This window comes from Lontra canadensis, unplaced genomic scaffold, assembly GCF_010015895.1.
Source record: "Lontra canadensis isolate GAN:19392208 unplaced genomic scaffold, GSC_riverotter_1.0 scaffold120, whole genome shotgun sequence".
NCBI classification, from domain to species: Eukaryota; Metazoa; Chordata; class Mammalia; order Carnivora; family Mustelidae; genus Lontra; species Lontra canadensis.
In genome coordinates this window covers 3674778-3695238 of record NW_022631114.1, presented here as the reverse complement: position 1 = coordinate 3695238, position 20461 = coordinate 3674778, and the positions used below count along the sequence as shown (strand labels likewise).

Sequence of the window (20461 nt, the reverse complement as noted above, 5' to 3'; positions counted from 1 at the left end):
TCCCCTGTTTCTGGCACAGAATCATTCCAGAACCTTTTATTGTGCAAACAAAGAGACACAACAAAAGAGGTTGCGAAGTCAGGTCATGAGAGCCCACATCTGTGGGATGGGGCAGGGGACAGTGAGGACAGGGATGGGAGGAATCCACAGCCGCTGACCCTGCCCAGACTCCACAGGCTGCTTTGATCCCATAACCCCCTGCAGCCATAGGGGGCCCGTTGTCCTGACTCATGCTGAAAAAACAGGCACAGCCTCTTTGCTCAAGGTCACCCCAGGCAAACCTGGGAGTTCTCCCCAGATGTCACCAGTCGATGTCTACACATTCTCTATGAAATACAGCACGCAGGATCCACTCGACAGGAAGTGTGTGGAACTAAAGGAATATTCCTGGGAACTGGGAGGTCCTATAAAAACTCGTGTCATGGGCTTTTAACTACACCCACTAACTCAAGGCCCTGTGCCTCCGACACCCACTGTGACTGGCTGGAGAATCGCGGAGACGTTGTTGTAAGGTGCTTAGAAGACCAGGGGTACCACACGGCGGCTAATATTTTTATTAAACTTTAGCCTCCAACCTCTAAACCTCATTTCTTCTCCGATGTGAAATCCTGTTTGTAGAGTTTTACAGGACAGAGAATTTTACTCATATGATATCTGCTTTTGCAAATGTTTCCCAACACCTCTTGCCTGGAATGTTCGAGAACAGAGGCGTCCGTACCCTGGAGGAGGAGCTGACGTCCTCTGTGGGTCCACCCGATCAGGGGTCAGCCGCCACATGCCAACTGGACGACATCCGGCCCCCCAGCTGCTTTTGTAAATAAAGTCTTATTGGCACATAGCCATGCTGATTCATCACATAGCATCCATGGCTGCTTTTGTGCTACAACCCAAAAAGTTGAGTAGTTACAACACAGACCATATGACCCCACAAAGCCGAAAATATTAACTAACTGGCTCTTTTCAGAAAAAGTTAGCGGACCCCTGCTCTAAATCAAGATGAGGTGGTCAGAGAGAGCGCTGGGTAAGCTCTGATCATGTAATGGGTGCCATGATGGTTCCCTAAGCTCCCTTCTGACTACAAACCCTGCAGCTCTCTGACCTCGGATGGGATTCAGGACCACACAGTACACTCTCCTCCCGCAAAGCAAATGCTGCCTGCCACCTCCCAGACTGATTTGGTTTCTTGCTCTCTTTTCCCATAAAGCAATCCTCTCTCTCCCGCGGACTCTCCCCAGTGCATTAAGAAGAGTTTGCCAACCCTGCCTGGAGTCGGTCCAGGCTGACTGCTCCCTCTGGGTCTGCAGGCGCCCGGGGAGGGCAGAGCTCTCTCTATGTTTGCCATCAGGGCGCGCCTCATCTCAGCCTTGGCAGGGAGGTTCCCAGGCAAACAGGAAGAGGCCAAGGGCCACCGAGCCCTGGTTTCCCTGAGCCGGCTCCTTCCCGACTGGCACGTTCGTTCATCTTGCTTCTTCCCACCTATCGTCGACTGGAGCCCACCAGCAGGGAAACAGCCATGCCTTACCTCTATTGGGCCACAGGGCCCCAGAAGCACCCGGTTCCCAAGGACGCCCGCATCACCCACTCCTCCGGCCTGAGCTTCGAGCAGCTGAGGCAGGCGTGCGTGCAGAAGGGCGTCCTCTTCGAGGATGCAGACTTCCCAGCAGACAACTCCTCTCTCTTCTACAGCGAGAGGCCCCAGATCCCCTTCGTGTGGAAACGGCCAGGGGTGAGTGCAAGAGGAAGTGGCGGGGGGGTGGGGGATGTCAGGCAGGGGTGTGGGCTCAGCAGCATGGCAGAGGGGAGCAAGGAGAGGCGAGGCCAGGCAGGGGGGCTACACACAGACACATCTGTCATGCACATGTGCCAGGTCTCCTGTCGAGATGCTGTGCATTTGCAGAGAGAATGGCACACAAGGGGCATCAACCAGCAAGCCAGGGATGCTCTGAGGCCGTGCCCAGGTAGTCTGGCTACGCCACACCCCCAGCTCTCTACCTGCCATTGACGTGAGCCCAGTACTGGGGCCCAGAGCCAGAGACGGGCTTGTCATTAAGCGGTGAGTGGGATACAAGTCTCAGGGGACACATTCCATGGGAACCCAAAGGCAAACACGCAGGACAGGGTGGGACTCAGTCTTGCCCCGTGTGCTGAGGCTGCTGGGATACACGTGGGGCATCCCGTGGCTTCTGCTGCAGCCCGGATGCTCATGCTCAGCGTAGAGGGACAGTCATGCCGCAAGTGCTCAGGACCCATGGGATGGATGGAACACTCGGAAGCAGGGCCTCTCTCCCCAAGCCACGCATCCCCCTTCCCAGAAGGGAGGCAGCGTCCAAGCTGCCCCACCCCCAACCGTCTGGAGGTGACGGTCCTCGGGCATCAGCTGGAGTCAATATTTGTTGTGCTGGATTAGTCAGGCCTTGACCTCTGCCCACCCCAGGCACCATGGGCTGTCATTCCTTCCAGGTGGGGACACCTTCTGGGCGGGCTCCTAGGCAGGTTGCTATGGACAAGGAGAGTGCAAAGAGGGCTGGACAAAAGGTGGGCCCCTGAGTGCTGGTCCCACCCTGCCACTGATTTGTCCCTTGACGGTGGTCTTGGCGCTTAACTTCTCTGAGCCTCAGTCCCCTCCCCAGTGAAGTGGGAACAGTAACAACCAGTGTAGACCCAGTATCCAGCAGCCGTCTGCAGCAGGTGGCAGCTTGATGGCATGATAGCTGTGACAGGTGTCACCCCAGAGCAATGCCACCAACGGCTACATGACCTCCTCTCCGGAGCCCACACAAGCAGTGCCTGTAATGACATGAATCTGTTTAGCACAGACTTTGTCAGGATTAACACCTGCAGCCGGACGGGGAGCAGGAGTGGGCAGAGGCGGCTCTGGGCTGTCCTAAACGGTCCCTAAGTGGTCCCATAAAGCCCTCAGCCAGCTGCACGGGGTGCTCTGGAGCTGGGATGGACCCTCAGAGTCGTCTCGTGTTGGGGTGACAGCGACACCTGTGTCTGTGCCCCTCATGGATGAGTCACAGGATGCGGTACCCCCTGAAAGCCATGACCTTGGAAGAGGTGGCTCTTTCAGCACCCCTAACAGAGGGAACGCGCTAAGCCCTTCCCCACTGCTGGCGGGTCCGAGCCACGCGCCTCCCACAGCCTCACTTTCCTCTTCCACAAAATGGGGGTCACAATGCTGCCTCCCTGTGAGGCTGTTGCAAGGATTACTTTGTTAACGTGTAGAGCAGGCAGAAAGGAGCCTGTAAGTAAGTGTCCGTGACCGTGGTCACTACTACTCTAATGGCATCCAGACACCCACCCCTCCCGGGTGGAGGAAGGCACCTGCCTTGCGGTCTGCACTGCCACCCCCTGGCTTAATGTGTAATTCCGCCCCTGCATGCCACTCCCCTTCTTGCCAAAGCTGGAATTTCTCCTACAGGAAAGCTGTGTGCACACAGGCCAGCATGAACAATGCCGCTGTTCCCACTTGTGCAGTGGAGTGAGGGCCCCGGGGCCTGAGGGAGTCCAGAGTCCCAGATCTCAGCTCTAGGAGGTGGTCCTCCCCACTACTGATCTCTCTCAGGGTTGCCCCAAAGGATGGGTGAGGCCGTCCTGCCTGCCCTCCACCCCCAGCCAGGGGCAAACTGGTTTCCTTATTTACCCTTAACTCAGGTCAGCTGTTGCTGTCCTTCCTACAGATGCATTCTCAGAACCGTCCTGCCTGTCACTTTGTGTGCCCCTGAGACGGTCCCTTCTGTCCTCATTCCCAGAAACACACCTATCTGTTTGCAATCTGAGGGCTAGGCGTTCTGCAGACTTCTTACAGACGTGTGTGAAATAGGGAGCAGGAGGCGGATGGGGGTGAGGATTGAGATTCTCCTGCAGGACGGGGTCTGGGGTCCCTGGTAGGCGGGTGGGCAGCCACAGGAAGGAAAGGGTACGAGTTGTCAGTGTCCCTCCAGAAGGCCTCTGGGGCTTGGGTGCTGTTTCCTTATCTTCTCAGCACTAGAGTTTGCCTGTTTGGGCAGCAAGTGCGGAACTGCCCAGTGGGACCCTGGGGCGGGGTGCCCTCCCGAAGCACCACCTTCTTGTCAAACACAGCTGCCCTCCCGGGTGGGGGAGTGAGCTCCAGAGCAGCCGGATCAGAAAAGTCAAGCGGACAGCAGAGGGCATCGGGCCGCCGGGCTCACCCTCCAGGAAGTCCAGGGCAAGGTGTGCACTGAGGGGGAGACCTTGGGGGCCTGCCGTGGTGGTGGGGCGACAGGTTCTGCTGGGAGAGAAGGTGAACTCCCCTCCAGCAGGCCTCACGGAAAGAGCTGTGTGTCGGAGTGGGGAGGAGCGGGTCTGGCGTCCAGACAGCCACGGTGCAGTCCAGCCAGGGGCCTGGCTTCCTGGACCCACAACCTGACTTCCTCTGCTAAGGGCTTCCTTTGGCCTTCTTCTCTTCGACTCCCCGCCTGCCTGCATCCTCCTGCTTCCTTCTAGGCAATTCCCTCCCTAACTTCTCAGCCTAAACCCAGGATAGCTCCTTGCTAGCCCAGGCTGACGGCCCCCTGGCATCCTGTGCACACGGTGGCCCGCGGCTGAGACGACCCTGTACCTTGTCTCTGTGTGACAACCCTGCTACTCCCTCTGTGCCTCCAGAGACAGCCCCGGGTCCCCACGCGCCTTCACAGCGCCCCCCCCAGTCTCTCCCAACTTGTTAGAAAGGCCCCAAGAGGGAACTTTCCAGGCCGCCTCGTCCTTGGCCTAGATTCACTCCAGGTTTGTCAAGACGCCTCTGATCTTCCTGTCACAGGACCGAAGCAGGGAACCCTCATCCTTGAGCCCCCAAACAGCATTTCGTAAAAACAACCGTACCTCTGGGCCCCCCACACATGCGGGACGGCCCCGGCACCCATGCAATGCATCCAGAATCCACGCGGAGCCACTCCGTGTGCAAGACGGATGTGGGGACCATACAGGCGCTTGCCTACAGGAGTCACACGCCCCTGGGCGGGACACCCACGTCTGTCGGCCGGCACGGCCACATGCGCACACATTCATGGAACCTGGCAACCAGACGCGGGTTCGCTCACTCCCAGGAGCTCTGGACGGACCCCTGCATCCACCATGCCTCGGGCCGTCCCACCACTGCAGCCCCGATAGCCAATTTCTGCTGACTTGATGAGAGCCTCCGGGTTTTCTCCTTTTGCACTTTTCTCCAACCGTCCGCAGTTTGAGGCAATGGGATGAAACTCTCCTGGGCGAGAGCAGCTAGCTTCGAGGTGGAGCCGAGAGGCGGTGGCAGCTGCGGGCACAGTTGGTGCCGTTGGCGGGCTGGGCCAGCTGAAGGCAGGGGAGGGATGGGGAGCAGTGGTGGGGGGGTCTCCTCGCCCACAGCCCATCTGGCCTCCAGGAGGCCCAGCGTCTCTCACAGCCTGCTGGGCAGGATCTGCCAGCCTCCAGAGTCCATCTTCCGTCCGCAACAGGGATGGGGGCCGTGGCGGTGGGAGTTTGGCTGGCTAGGTCCCTACGACTCTCTGCTGTTAGGGGCTGGCTGCTGAGAGAGCTCCTGGGGGGCTCTTGGAGGCAGGGGCTCCAATGCACATTGTGCACCTGGCCCTGAATGTCCAAGGCAGACATTCCAATGTCCTTGGACATTGGTCCAAGGAGACCAAGCCTGGGGAAGCTAGATGGCAGGCCCAGAGCCCTCTGCGGCTCAGGGAGGGCTCCTACGGGGAGCACATTTTCCTGGTTTGCACCTTCCCACTGGCCTGGCTCGGAGCCACCTGCAAACACCCGGGGGACGGGCCTCCAGGAACGGGGAGAGCACCGTGTGAAAGGGTCTGCACCCGCTGGGAGCCTGGCACAGAGGAGCTGCCCCCATCACCGTCCACTGCCAGGCCTGTCATTCTGGAGACAAGGGTCAACCGGTGACATGGCTCCCAGACACCTGGAGCTGAGGGCGGGGCTGGAGGAGCCGGCCACTCAGGGTGTCGGTCAGACCTTTGTCACGTCTGGGTTTATGCGGAGTTGATGGCAGGGTTCACAGATTCTCCTGGCCCAGTTTACTGAAATACTGGAAACACAAATAACCCCCGCAGTGCTATCCGGGCAGACGTTTGGGACAGCCGTTGCTCCACAAGGCTGACCCCACCCTGGGGGCCTCAGAGAGAGCCCCATCATCTTACCCTTTAGCTCTTTGTCTTAAGACAAAATTTCTTCCTGCAAAGAAATCGCCATCCTCCTGCTGATACCTTGGGACAGAGACCAGAGGAGAAGTAGGGTCCCGGAGAGCTTGAGGAAGACCATTCAGGGCAGAGCTGTCCCCTGAGGCACCACCCAGGTGCTGGTAAGGATTTCTGCCTCCAGTCTTGTTTCTGGAAAGGGGTGGGAAAGGCCTCTCACTCCGCCTGCATTCGGAGCCTGTTAAATGACCAAACAGCCGCTATTTGCCAGAACTTTCCTCCATGCCTGATGATTTGTTGTTTCCTCTCCCCTGACTCTCTCAGGACTTCCTACTCAACTGTCCACATCCCTGAGAGGCCCTCCCTGATGGCTCCAGCTCACCCAGCCCCTGTCCCACATCGTCACTTTCCATCCTGGTACTTGTCGCTGTGGGACCCATGTCCGGACACGTGTCTATGGTCTGGTCCCCCAGCCCCTCAGCAGCTCGGGAGGGCAGGGACTCTCTCGCTCTTTGCCTTAGTCCCTGCCGGTGAAAAGAGACGAATGCCTCAGCGAAATGCAAAGAACATATGAATTTTACATAATCGCTTTCAAATGCTTTTGTGTTAATGCTTCATGCATGTTTCTCTATAAGTATATGTAAGTAATTGTGTACACATAATAATATAATTATGTATATGTATAAACACACGTGTACTTACATATACATATGGTGCATAATTTAAAATCAAACGGAGTTGGGTGGGCGAGCATGAGTTGGTGTTTGATCCCGGGCACTGGTCCGTGGTGTGTGTATTACCTCATTTTAAGAGGAGGAATTTGAAGCCCACAGAGGGTACAGCGCCCGCAGTGGAAATTCAGGATTCGAACTCACACCCCGCACCGCCGCACACACACCGCCGCCCCCGTCCTGAATGCTAGCCCAGGGCCTGAGCGGCAATAGGAATCTTCAGTTTATGGTCCTGCTTTGCAACCGGGCATGGCAGGAGGTGGTTGTTTGGCGTGGAGGGGCTGCCCAGGAGGCAGGATCTCTCCCTCGAGGCGGGGATCGACCAGAGCCAGGCCCAGGTCTGTGGCATGCTCCACGGGGAAAGAATCAGATACAGGAAAAAGCCCTCTGCTCCCAGAAAGGAGAGATAGCCTAAGCCCGCTCCAATCACACACTACAATCACAGGAACACCTTTGTTCTTCCAGGAAATAGTGAAAAACCCAGAATTCATTCTCGGAGGAGCTACCAGGACCGATATCTGTCAGGGGGAGCTTGGTGAGTGTGAGGGGGAGGAGCACGGGGGGGGTGGGGTGAGCACCCCGGGGGTCAGCAGGACAGGGCCTCGAGCTGCCCCCCACAGCAAGAGCAGCATGGGACACTCCGGAAGCCCAAGGGGCATAGGGTCTGGGGGGATGTCCCTGCTACCACCTGCTACTTCCTCCTGTCCTCCCTCCCAGTCTGCTCTCCTGGATGGAGCCCCCTGGACTCCAGGCTCCTTGCGCTCTTGGGCCCCTGGGGGCGGACACGCCTGCCGTGTGGGCCTCGGTTCACAGAGAACAGAGCGACCCTGCGGCTCTGGTCCAGCTCCCCGTAGCATGACACAGCTCATACTTGCATGCATTAGAACCCTCTTCTGGCCATAGCACTGATATGACCAATGCCATGCATCCCCACGGGCCCAGCAGAGAGATAAAGCAATACTGCTTTGTTGTTGCGTTTTTTTCCCTTTGCTTTCCATCGCATGGATAGCACCGTCTTCCGAACCCTCCCTTCAAAAGCTCAGAGCATTCCCGGCTGAATAGATCTGAGCTGCTGCACTCTAGGAAAAGAAATGCATTTTCCTACATTGGGCCAAACCATAACTTGGAGGGCGGGGAAGACGTCAGCCCACAGCAGGCCCCCGCCCCCCACCCAGACTCTGGCCCTCCAGGACCACCCCAGATCTGAGAGCAGGGACCACCCCAGATCTGAGAGCAGGGTCCACCCCCCCTACCACCCAGGAGGCACTCCATGAAGTTTGCTGAATAAAGGATCCTGAAAGGTTCTGGGTCCCTTCTCACTAACATCTCCGCATCACTGCTCATTAGCTAGGAGCAGTGGACGCCTGAGGAACCAGTGGCATGTGCCCCGTTGCCAACACCCTAGGGAAAGCCAGAAGCAGGGCAACTCTGTGAGTCACTTTCCTGATGCTAGACCCTCTGCGAGTCCCTCTTGCCTGCATACAACAATCATTCAGGGCTCGTGGGCTCTATGGTATTTTCTAGAAATGGGAACCCCAAGGAAGCCGCACTGAGCATGCTGGGTCTTGAATTCCAATGACGGCGGTGTTACCAACTGCCAACCAAGGGATCTGGGATGAGACAGAGAGGTCCCGTTGGGTAGATGGGTGCTTGCACGGGGCTTGTGGCAGCTGTGACAAGAAGTGCCCGTCCCAGCCTCAGGGCGGGTGAGGGGATGCGTCCCAGACGCTGGCACAGCCCAGGTGAGTGCCGTCTGATGTCTGGCTTCCCTTCGGGGCTGTCCTCTCCATGTGTCAGTGTGAGGTCACGGCCACAGACATCAGCAGACCTTGAAAATTAGAGGTAACTAAAGCTGCTCTCATCTCTGACTCCGCGGAGTCTGTGCTCTGGGGAGGCATCCGTCCCAGAAACGCACTCACTCCCCGAGCCCACGAGGTTCTCAGGCTGCAGCACCCCCGCCGATGCTAAGGTCCGCAGCCCCGGCCCTGTGGTGGGGAAGCCTCTGGAACAGCACAGAGCCCATGTCTGACATCCCCGGACCACGACAGCTGTGCGTGGTAAACCCGGCACGGTGAGAGCCAGAAAGGGAGGCAGAAGGGGAGGACAGACGTACTTGCTGGTATTCCATCCGTTTCCCTAAATGTGGAAAAGATGTGGTCACCTCTGGAACGTCCCACCCCCTCCCGGCATAGAATTTTCCATTCACGGTGAATTGGCAATGAAAACCGTGACGGGTGGCTTTCCTTCTGCAGGCGACTGCTGGCTATTAGCTGCCATTGCCTCCCTGACGCTGAACGAGAAAGCTCTGGCACGGGTCATCCCCCAGGACCAAAGCTTTGGACCCGGTTATGCCGGAATATTCCACTTCCAGGTAAGAGGGAGCCTCGGCCTGGGCGTTAGCTCTCTAGGACCCAGCACGATGCCAGGGGCCTCTTAAGCTGCCTGGTCATCCTGGAAGGAATGACCTCTCTGTGTGAGAGCTGCACCCCAAATCGTGCTGTGTCATGGGGTCACCTCCAAACGCATGAGAAGGATTGCACAGGCCCCGTCGGGGACCCGTCAGTCACATGCTGACATCTGGGAATGGGGGCGTTGGGAGTGAGGCCCCCCTCTCCACTTCTCTCCTGTCCTCAGCCACAACGTTCACACCTGCGCTGTGGCAAGGAGGTCAGCTCAGCGGGCTGGGCCATCTCTAGGATCCCTTGAGCCAGCTCGCCCCAGATGGCCAGCCCCAACTGTGCACCTGCTCCGGGAAGCCTCGAGGCCATGAGCGCCTATGCCCGCAGTGCTTGTGCGGGACCCGAAGTCCCAAATGCCCCTGAGAAAGCCTGAAGTGACACTTGCTGGGAGGGTGACGCTCCCACGGGGCAGCCCAGCTGGGGCCGGTGGTAGTGCCCCATGCCATGCGGCCTCCCAGCATAACTCTTAGGGCCCGTTGCTGGGAGCCCAAGAAATATTCCTTCAAACGTGCACAACCTCGGCCAGTAAGACTGGGGCTCAGAATGTTCCCCCCAAGCTGGAAACCAGCAGCTCCCGGAACCCCTGCGTCTGCTCCCCTCTTCCTACTTTCTCCTTCTTCTTACCTCAGTGTCTCTCTCGGGCCAACTGAATGAGAAGGAACGCACACACACACATGCACACACTCAAACACACGTGCATGCATGCACGCGGATATGTGCACACGGGTGTGAGCACATGCACACAGGGACGTGGACACACACGTGCACACACATCTATGCACACACACTCACCTCATGTCTGCATGCCTGGCACAAGGGTTCTCTTGCCCCGTCACAGCCTCTCTCTCTCTCTCTCTCTCTCTCTCTCTCTCTCTGTGAATGGCCAAAACAAATCAGTGGTAGAGTTTCCACCCCCCGTCAAGGAGGGAACTGAAGGGCACCTGGGTGGCTCAGTGGGTTAAGCCTCCGCCTTTGGCTCAGGTCATAATCCCGGGGTCCCGGGATCGAGCCCCGCATCGGGCTCTCTGCTCGGCAGGGAGTCTGCTTCCCTTCCTCTCTCTCTGCCTGACTCTCTGCCTACTTGTGATCTCTGTCTGTCAGATAAATTAAAAAAAATATTAAAAAAAAAAAAAGGAGGGAACGGAAGATGAAGGGGAAGCTAAGACCCCGGCCTCTGGTTGACGGGACGGTGTAGAGAACCGCGCTGTTGCAAGCGCAGGACAAGCCAACGGCCCGCCCCTCCCTCAGGAGAGCAAAGAGCTAATGAGCCCACCCCGCAGTGTCCATGTGGGACCCTGTCCCATCGGCCCGTGGCGTTGGTGGGTCGACACAGGGTCTTCAAGCCCGTGTCCGTGGCGGGTGGGAGGCTCCGCCTGTGGCTCGGTGGCCACAGTCTGGGTGGTCCATCATGGAAGCCGTGTGAGATTTACCTCCAGAAGAAAGGGACAAGGGACAAGGCTTTACGGGTGGGCTGGCCTCCCCTGGGACTCAACCCCATGATTTGGCCGACAGTTCTGGCAGCACAGCAAGTGGCTGGACGTGGTCGTCGATGACCGGCTGCCCACCTTCAGGGACCGCCTGGTCTTTCTCCACTCTGCCGACCACCGAGAGTTCTGGAGCGCCCTGCTGGAGAAAGCCTACGCCAAGTGAGTGCCCCCCGCACGGGCAGGCCCTGTCCGGGAAGAAGGTCTCCACTCCCGGGGCCTTATCGGGGAGCTTCAGGGAGCAGGGACACAGGTAGACAGGTGTGGCCCAGGGGGACAACTCACCTGCCTGGGGCTTGGTCGGGGTAGGAGGTGGAAAAGGAGTAGCCTGGACAGTTTTCGTGTCATGGCCTCCCTGGGCCCGTCTTTGGGCACAGTGGTGACACACGTCCCTCCTGTGCCTGGCCTCCCAAAGAGCTGGGAGTGTAGGCGGAGGAAAATCTGAGTGGGTTAACAGAGCTTGGCTCTCCCAACTTCCCACCAAGCACCGTTGTAGCTCGAACATGTGGGCTGTGGTGAAAGGTACCATTTTAATCATTTGTAAGCATACAGTTCAGTGACGTTAAGTCCTGCGACCGTCACCAGCGCCCACCTCTAGAACTTGCAAAACTGAAACTCTGCACCCACCCAACTCCAGCTCCCCCTCCCCCACGCCCCTCCCCGGCAACCATCCTGCTGATTTCCATCTCTGTGGATCTGAGGAGCTGAGGAAGCTCCAGGTAAGTAGAATCCAAACAGTCATCTTCAATCACCTCCTGGATGACCTTGGATCCCTCCAGCACCCTTGATTTCCAGCCCGTCAACTTGTCAGCAAAGAGCCACAGCAGCCTGCGTTCCGAGCTCAGCTGACAGCAGAGCTCCCCTGAGAGTCCCTCTTGGGTTGATCCTGGATCTTCAGGCCATCAGAAACCTGTCTTCAGAGATAGGAACTGCAAGAGCACTTGTGCTTTGGATAAAAACTTATGTCTACACAAAACCTGCACACGGATGTTTATTGTGTATTATTCATTACAGCCAAAAGCTGGAAACAACCCAGATGTCCTTCAAGATGAATGGATAAGCGAATAGTGGTACCTCCAGGCAATGGGACATTATTTAGTGATTTTAAAAAATGAGCCATCAAGCCCTGAAAAGAAATGGATGAATCTTAAATGCATATTGTTAAGTGAAAGAAGCCAGTCTGAAAAGGCTACAGGGATACCGTATGATCCCAATCGTATGACATTCTGGAGAAGGCAAAACTATGGAGACCGTAAAAAGATCAGTGGTTGCCAGGGGTTCAGGAGGAGGGAGGGACAGAGATAGGGTTGAAAATGTGGAGCACAAGGGATCTCTTTTAGAGTGGCAAAGCTATATCATACAATACTGTAATCATGAATGCACCATTCATCTATCAAACCCATGAAACTTTACTACCGCACAAAGAATGACGCTTTAATACATGAAGGTTTTTTTTGTTTTTGTTTTTGTTTTTTTTGACAGAGATCACAAGTAGGCAGAGAGGCGGGCAGAGAGAGGGGGATGCAGGTTCCCCGCTGAGCAGAGAGCCCGATGTGGGGCTTGATCCCAGGACCCTGAGATCATGACCTGAGCTGAAGGCGGAGGCTTAACCCACTGAGTCACCCAGGCGCCCCAATACATGAGGTTTTAAAAATCATTGAGAAAGATAAGGAATCCCAGGATAAAATGCAGACCACGCCTTTCATCTAACTGTACTGCAAATTTATGGATCAAACTCATTGCAGGGGTAGGAGAAAAAGGAGCTGACCTGAATGATGTGGGTATGAATGGGGTTTTTAAGACTAAAAGCAAAAGGAATCATACTCGAGCTTTTTCACTCAGGCTGATTAAGTTGCTTCTCAAAGGGGCAAGGATGACAATTCTGATACCATTATATGTATATGCCAATTAAAGAGATGCAGGGCACGTGGTGGAGCTAGGTTTCTCACTGTTGGAGAGGAGGTTACAGAGAAGCAAGGGGAGGAGACTTAGAATGATGCCTATGGTCGTGGGTCAGGGCTGGAGACTCAGGCTGTACTCATGCTTTGTTTAGTAGAGATGGTTCCAGAGGGATCCGTGTATATATCCTGGGTCAGGGTACACACATCATCTCACTTTGTCAGCAGAGAGGCCCAGAAAGAATAGCAACCCCACGGGAACAAGCGCCCCTACTTCGCGGGTCTTGGTGTCTAATACCGCTGTTCCAATAAAGGGAATTTGGTAAAAGGATCCTCGGAGATCACACACACACTGATAGGGTTATGTCAAAGGGACACAGGAGCAAACTGAAGGATGAAAGTAGCCAAGACTGGAACAGTAATTAACAATAACATGAACAAAGTAGCACTGGATTCCAAACCAAAGTACAAAGTAATTATCCATGGGTCCATACTGATATAAATGACTGAATATATAAATTGCAAAAAAGAAGAAATCTTCCATGTAGAAGAATTCCAAGTAATTAAATGTGGAGAAAAACCCCTTGCTCCTTAAGAGAGGACTGAACTTAATGGTGTCCTGCCAAAGAGGACAGCGTGGACAGGGGGAAGGAACGTAACTATGGAGAAGCCTAACGGACATGACCTCCCCCAGGTGCTCAAGGCACCATCAACAGCAATAAGTCATGACGACAGTATGGACCCTGGATGCGATGTGATGAGAGGGACACGCTACTCCTCTGGTCTTCCTCCCCCACACCCTTAGCCCCCGTCTAATCAATAGAAAAACAGCGGACAGATCCCAGTCGAGAGACATTCTACATAACATCAGACAGTATTCCTCAAAATTGCTGAGGTCATGGAAAGCAAGGCAAGTGTGAGACACTGTCACAGCCAAGAGGGGGCTCAGGAGACGTGAGGACTGAATGTGACGTGATATCCCAGTGGGATCTCGGAACAGAACATATGAAGAAAAAGTAAGGAAATAAGAAAGTAGGGACTTTAATAATAATATAATATAATATAATATAATAATATATAATATATATTATATGTAATAATATATAATACAATATAATAATATAATAATTAATATAATAATTATTATGTGTGGGTTCATCACTGTAGCAGGTGTTAACACTGGGGGAAATTGGGGGAGGGGTATACAGGAACTCTACTATTTACAGACTTTTTTTTATAAATCTGAAACCGTTCTAAATGGAAAAGTTTATTTTTAAATTCAAGCCAGAATGTGTGTGTGTGTGTCTGCGTGTGTGTGTGTTTGGGAGCATGTGAGACCAGGAAGTAAAAGAAAGACCCTCGCCTTTTCTCATTCTGTGTATAACTAACACCCTCATGGTCAAGTCCTGTTCCCTGTTCCATGTAAGATGAGGGAGAAGGAGGTTGAGAGAGGGAACCCCATTCAAACCTCACAGCTGTCCTGGGAGGGAGCATACACCCATCACCCCGGTTTTGTAAATTTGGAATCTGAAGCCCTGGGGAAGGGAGTTGTCCCCAGAGCCCTCCGTCTGTTAAGTGGACGATTCGTCCCTTGATGCCAAGGCCCATCAGGGACCAGAGTCCACACTCTTTACCACCACACCGCCCTGCCCGCCTCACAGAGAGCCCAGGATCCTTGGAGCTGCATGGAAAGCTGCATCCCCGCCTCCTACCTTCCTTCCACAACACCCAATCCAGAGCAAGGCCCTCAGAGGAGTTAGAATTAGAGGGGCACCTGGGTGGCTCAGTGGGTTAAGCCTCTGCCTTCGGCTCAAGTCATGATCCCAGGGTCCTGGGATCGAGCCCCGCATCAGGCTCCCAGCTCAGCAGGGAGCCTGTTTACCCCTCTCTCTCTGTCTGCCTCTCTGCTTCTGTCTGTCAAATAAATAAATAAAATCTTAAAAAAAAAAAAAAAACACAAAAACAGTTGTTAGAAAAACTCTGGCCAAGGGGCGCCACCTGGTGGCCTTCCTTGTTCCCTGCAGCACTGTCCCTGCTTTCTCGCCGCCCGACAGGCTGAATGGCAGCTATGAGGCTCTGAAGGGGGGCAGCACCATCGAGGCCATGGAAGACTTCACCGGGGGCGTAGCAGAGACCTTTGTAATGAAAGAGGCTCCAGAGAACTTCTATGAGATTCTAGAGAAGGCCTTGAAGAGGGGCTCTCTGGTGGGCTGCTCCATTGACGTAAGTCCTTCCTTTGCTTGTTCCCGTTCCCGGTGTGGGGTCCTCGGGCTGCGGACCAGCAGGTGCCCTGGTCCTGGCGAGAGGAGGACCATGACTTCCAGGGAGTGGGGGTGGGGATGTGTCAATGTTTATTTATTGTCCTTAAAATGAAAGTTTTAATTTAATGTTCTCCAAATTACAAAGTTAGGGCACACTTCCCGTATCAGGGGAACGATCCTGCCCAAGTCCCAGCCCTGGGACACCTGGTGTGTGCCCATCACACCCCACCTCTTACTGGGACAAACAGGCATGCACCTAATTACACAACCACAGGAGAAGTCCGGTTTGAGTTGACTAAATGGAGTCTTACTCTATACTTTTCTGAAACTTGTTGTTTTTTTTTTTTTAAACTACTTCCTATAGCATTAAATCATTCATATCAGCAGAGAGGGGTCTAACAGGATTTTTCTAATGTCTTTATGCACGCCAACACACACACGTGTAATGTTATTCTATCCAGTTTTTAGAACCCATTCGAGTTCTGTTTCCTCTTGGGTTAACTTGGGAATGTCTTCCTTGCTACTAAGTTATCCCTTTCCTCTGTGTTTCCTCTGTGTTTTCAAGTTTGTGATAGAGTTGTGTGTGACACTGTTAAATGTTAAATGTTCTTATCCTCTCTTTGGTGTATGGGGTCGTACTTCTATCTTGTGTTGGGCTACATGATGAGGGGTGGGATCAAATTGCTCTGTTTAGAGGCAAAAATTGAACTTTTCCCTGGAGTCTGAGCCAAGACTGAGGGTCTTCCTCTCCCTGGGAAGAGCCTGGGAACTGCTGTATGTCACTGCTAACCATCTTCGGGGTGTCCTGTGTACCTACCTGATACGTGTCAGGCACATGGCTCTCAACTGGGGGAGCGGAAGAGGCAGGGCCAGGCACGGAGCTGGGTCTGGGCAGGTAGGGAAGGCTTGACTTATCCAAGGGGTCCAACACTGCTTTTCTTTCACATTTTAGATCAGAAATTCTTCAGAATCTGAAGCCCGGACACCTTTTGGCCTCATTAAGGGCCATGCGTACAGTGTGACAGGAATTGACCAGGTAAGTGATGTGAACACCTTTGGATAGGGAACAGGAACAGACTTGGTGGTGCTGGTCCCTCATACTGACTTAGGGCATCACAGTTTACACCACACCTTCAAACGTTTTAGAGAAGGTCTCATCTAAAGGAGGCAGGCTGGAAACCAAAAGAGCAAAACAGGAGAGAGAGAGAGAGAGAGAGAGAAGCACACAGTACCCACCTGGCTTAGTGTGAGAGTCTTGGCTCATGTGAGAGTCTGGGCTTTGTTTTTTCTTTTCTTTTCTTTTTTTTCTTCCCTAATTCTGTATCAGTCCTGTAGTAGTCAGAGTTCTCTAGAGAAACAGAACCAATAAGATATCAATAGATGATAGACAGATAGATAATAGATGATAGATGACAAATAGGGAATGAGGAATTGGCTCCCATGATTATGGAGGCTGAGAAAACCTATAATCTGCCATCTGGCAGGGGTCTCCCTGTCCAAGTCCAAAAGCCTGAGAACCAGGAGAACCAATGGTACAAGTCCCAGCCTGAGAGAAGAAGAGGACCAAAGTCCCAGCTCAGCAGTCAGACACAGAATGTGAATTCTCCCTTTGCCCACCTTCTCTAGCATTATTCAGGTCTTCGACTGATTAGACGAGGCCCACCTGCATGGGGGAGGGCCCTCTGCTTTACTCAGTCTCCCAATCCAAAGGCTAATCTCATCTGGAAATGCCCTACAGACACACCCAAAATGGTGTGTAACCAAATGTCTGGGTGCCAGTGGCCAAGTCAAGTTGGCATAAAAATAACCATCAAGTACTGTATGTTGGCTAACTGAAAATAATAAAAAAATCATAATAATAACCATCAAAAATCCCATTTTCTGCAGCTGTAGCCCAGGGTGGAACTGATTCCCCAGGGTTCCTAGACCCCACACAGCACCCCTCTGACTTCTAGGGGGTGCTTAGTTGGGACAAGAGCTCCTGAAGGGACGTGTGGGAAAGAGAAGGGGAAAGGATGACAAGGAAGAGAAGGATAAGAAGCCACGGGCCACAGTGTTTCAGGGTCAAGTTCAGCAAAGTCTAAAGGCCTATTTTGTGCTTCTGTTGGACAAGTCTCAGACCCGGTCTGTAGAGGGCTTAGCCCCTCTGGTCTCTCCTGTCGCTGCCCACATTTTGAGTCACACAGTCCAGAGGAACGGGGAGCAGGGAGTATGGAAGGAAGCCTGTCCTGCCTCCCTGTCAGGGGATTCTGAGCGGAGCCTTCAGGGTGGCGGAGGAAATGGGATTCTCTAGAATCGAACCATCGGCACAGGCTCTTTTCCCCCTCCTTCCCTGTCCATAATGCCTTGCCAATCACTCGCTTGAGTAGGCATGTGATTTTTTCATTTTTTCATATTTATTTATTTATTTATTTTTGGAAAGGTATATTTATTTATTTATTTATTTGACAGAGAGATCAAGAGAGAAAACACAAGTTGGCAGAGCGGCAGGCAGAGGGAGAGGGAGGGAGCCAGACGCGGGGCTCGATCCCAGAACCCTGGGATCCCGACCTGAGCCGAAGGCAGCTGCTTAACCGATTGAGCCACCCAGGTGTCCCGGCATGTGATTTTTTTTTTAAAGTTTATTTATTTATTTATTTATTTGAGAAAGAGTGAGCTAGCGAGAGAGAGAACATGAGCAGGAGTGGGGTGGGGGGGCAGGGGGAAGGGAGAAGCAGGCTCCCTACTGAGCAAGGAGCCCGAATCAGGACTCAATCCCAGGACCCCAAGATCATGACCTGAGCCAAAGGCAGACGCTTAACCAACTGAGCCACCCTAGCACCCCAGGAGGCATGTGATTTTTACTGGCACATCTTCTAAATATTTTTCCTGGTAGTAGGAAATTTCCATCACATCCGTTCAGTTGCTTTTCCTTGCTCTCCCCGTCTAATGCGTAGACCTTCCCCGTGCACTTCACTTAATGAACCTCTTAAACAATGGGCTACAAGCTACGTCCTAGACTGTGGAGAGGTCATAGTAACTTTATTTTCACACATCAAAAATACGCTTTGTGCCCAGGGCATGAGGATAAAATGTTTTGAGCTAAAATTTCTGGCTCATGAGTAGAAGTCTTTTACTTCTACTCTCCTTTCTCCACCATCTTGCTAACGTGCACTGGCCCTTTCTCCTGGTCCGGGGCAGGGCACGAAGGTCATGGCCGAGCATCTTTCTTTACTGGCTCGAGGGTGCACCATACAGACAGCAGAAAACCTCCCCTGACACCTGAAAGGGGGGAATATTGGAGTCAGAAGACTTAGAAGTGGTTTTGTTTATCTTTGCTTAAATTCCCAGCATGGGCCTATACAATTTTCGTTCATCTGTGAGTAAGATATTAAGGATGAAGAAAACTCACTCATAGGTCCCTGAGCCCTTTGGACAAACAACTCTTTACCTTTCGCTGTGCTCGATGCCAACAGTACACTGAGAAGTAAGACCCGGTCCCTGCCCTTAGGGCGATTCCAGTCCAGAGAGAAAACTCATTCGTTTGAAGATTCACATGGACTCGTTTCTTGTTCTTTATAGTTCTACTTTACTTCCCAGATACAGTGTATCCGTTCTGGCATGATTCATAATGTAACATAGTTGGTGACGCTAGCCGCTGTACCCACTAGGAGTTAGAAAGTTCCAAGGGCTAGTTAGGAATTGATGAGTTTTGACATGTGTTTGGCGTGTCAGAGTCAAGAGGCTTTGGGGAAAGCCAACTGTGACGGAGGTGAAGTAGCCCAGAGCTCACCATTCCACGTTTCCCTGATGTTTTTGGATTTTACCATTCCACATTGCCCTGATGTTTTTCCCTCTAGGTAAACTTCCGAGGCTGGAAAACGGAGCTCATCCGAGTCCGGAACCCTTGGGGCCAGGTTGAGTGGAACGGATCCTGGAGTGACAGGTTAGTCCCTGCCTCCTTGCCTTCCCGGGGCACAGAGGCCCAGGGCTGTCTTTAGCAGGCAGACGAGGAAGGGCCACTGTGCCTCCAGTTCCCTCCTGGCTCTCTTTCAGGGGACTGTCCTGCGGCTGGGGTGGCTTTACTTCCTCCCTCTTCAGCCCTCTGGCCCACCATGCAGTCAAAAGGGAACATCCTTACAAGGGCTTTTTCCCCTTTCCAGTTACTGTATTTACATCAGTGGATCTGTTTTGTCCCGTGGGGACATGATGCCATCTCCCCATGATGTTGTGAGAGGCTTTCTCTCCAGCGATGAGTGGCTCCAATATGCAGTGTGTTTGTGTGTGCGAGTGTACGTGTGGGGTCAGGCGGGGTGGCTGTGAGTGTTTGAGGTGTGAGAATCCCCAAAATATTGTCGAGCAGGTCACCATGGGGTTCTCTCTGATTGGTCCCTGGCCTTGGTGAGAGGCTGGCCACCCAGTAGAGAGACAGGAATTGGAACAGGAAATGCACCCCTTACAGAGCATTCAACTAGAAACTATTTCTTTGGCCCCCATTATAAAGAAAGTTCTCCCCTGCAGGTGTGTGTCCCCTCCTCGTCCCCAGGAAGCGGCCCAGGTGGCTAAGATCTGGGAACATTCAGATGTGTTTGGGCAGGACCCACCCTAAGCTGCCCCCGCCCTCAGGCAGGACTCTGCCATCTTGGGGTCCCGCTGTTCCACCCCAACCCGCTCACAGCTTGTGGGACTCTGGGGAGAACTCCGGCAAGTCTAGAGCCTGAATAAAAAAAACTTGAGCTGTGTTTGTCCTCAGATCACAAAGAGGCCACCATGTCGCCAGCCATCAGTGTGTCTGTGTCTCTGTTAACCTGACTCCAACCTGAGGGCACAGTGCACACCCCTGGGGGAGCTGGTGGTCCCATCATGGCTCTTGTCCCACCACCTCCCAGCCCCATTTGGATTCTGCCTTCTCAGAGCCCAGGGCCTCGGGCAGAGATGGATTCACACCAACATCACGGGAGGGAAGAGATCAGCCTCCCTCTCCTGGCAGAAACGGAAAGAATGGAAATATTGAAATCAAAGTTAATGAGATGCTTCGTATCACACACAGACGATTACAGTGTCCTTCCATTTAGAGAACACAGCCTGTAAAAGGGCCACTCGTGCCTTCTCCAGGCCACTCGTGCCTTCTCCTGGGAAACACACAGAGGGAGAAATAAGGGAAGTGCATTTCCTGGGGTCAAGGCTGGAAGGCAAGCTTGCCTCCTGTTCCCACTCAGCCTCGGGGTTACAGAGGGCAGGTCCCCATCCTGATCTCTGCTCCTGCCCCTGCCTGTTAGGAGGGAAGTCCTGAAAGCTCTTTAGCTGGGCAGCTGGTGATGGGACAGGAGCCACTCAGAAGGTCCTGGCTCTGGGCACAGCACACAGGACCTGGAGAGGGGCTTCTCCTGGGTCCTTCCTGGGACGAGCTCCGTGGGGCGTGGACGAGGCAGCCACGTTGGCTGGTACCACGTGCTGGTTACTCAGCAGGAACCGCTCGGAGGCGGCTGTGAGG

At 53.7% G+C, this 20461-nt stretch overlaps 1 protein-coding gene across 2 annotated transcripts in view; it reads left to right on the top strand.

The window, feature by feature from the left end:
• The first annotated feature begins 1513 nt into the window (after nucleotides 1-1513).
• CAPN9 (calpain 9) overlaps nucleotides 1514-20461 on the top strand; it is a 37330-nt gene continuing 18382 nt past the window's right edge. For both annotated transcript variants that reach the window (XM_032841128.1, XM_032841127.1), the window contains exons 1-7: nucleotides 1514-1726; nucleotides 7352-7421; nucleotides 9139-9257; nucleotides 10858-10991; nucleotides 14782-14950; nucleotides 15941-16024; nucleotides 18828-18913. In XM_032841128.1, coding sequence (XP_032697019.1) covers nucleotides 1514-1726; nucleotides 7352-7421; nucleotides 9139-9257; nucleotides 10858-10991; nucleotides 14782-14950; nucleotides 15941-16024; nucleotides 18828-18913 — 875 coding nt within the window. The remainder of the gene's footprint in view (nucleotides 1727-7351; nucleotides 7422-9138; nucleotides 9258-10857; nucleotides 10992-14781; nucleotides 14951-15940; nucleotides 16025-18827; nucleotides 18914-20461) is intronic.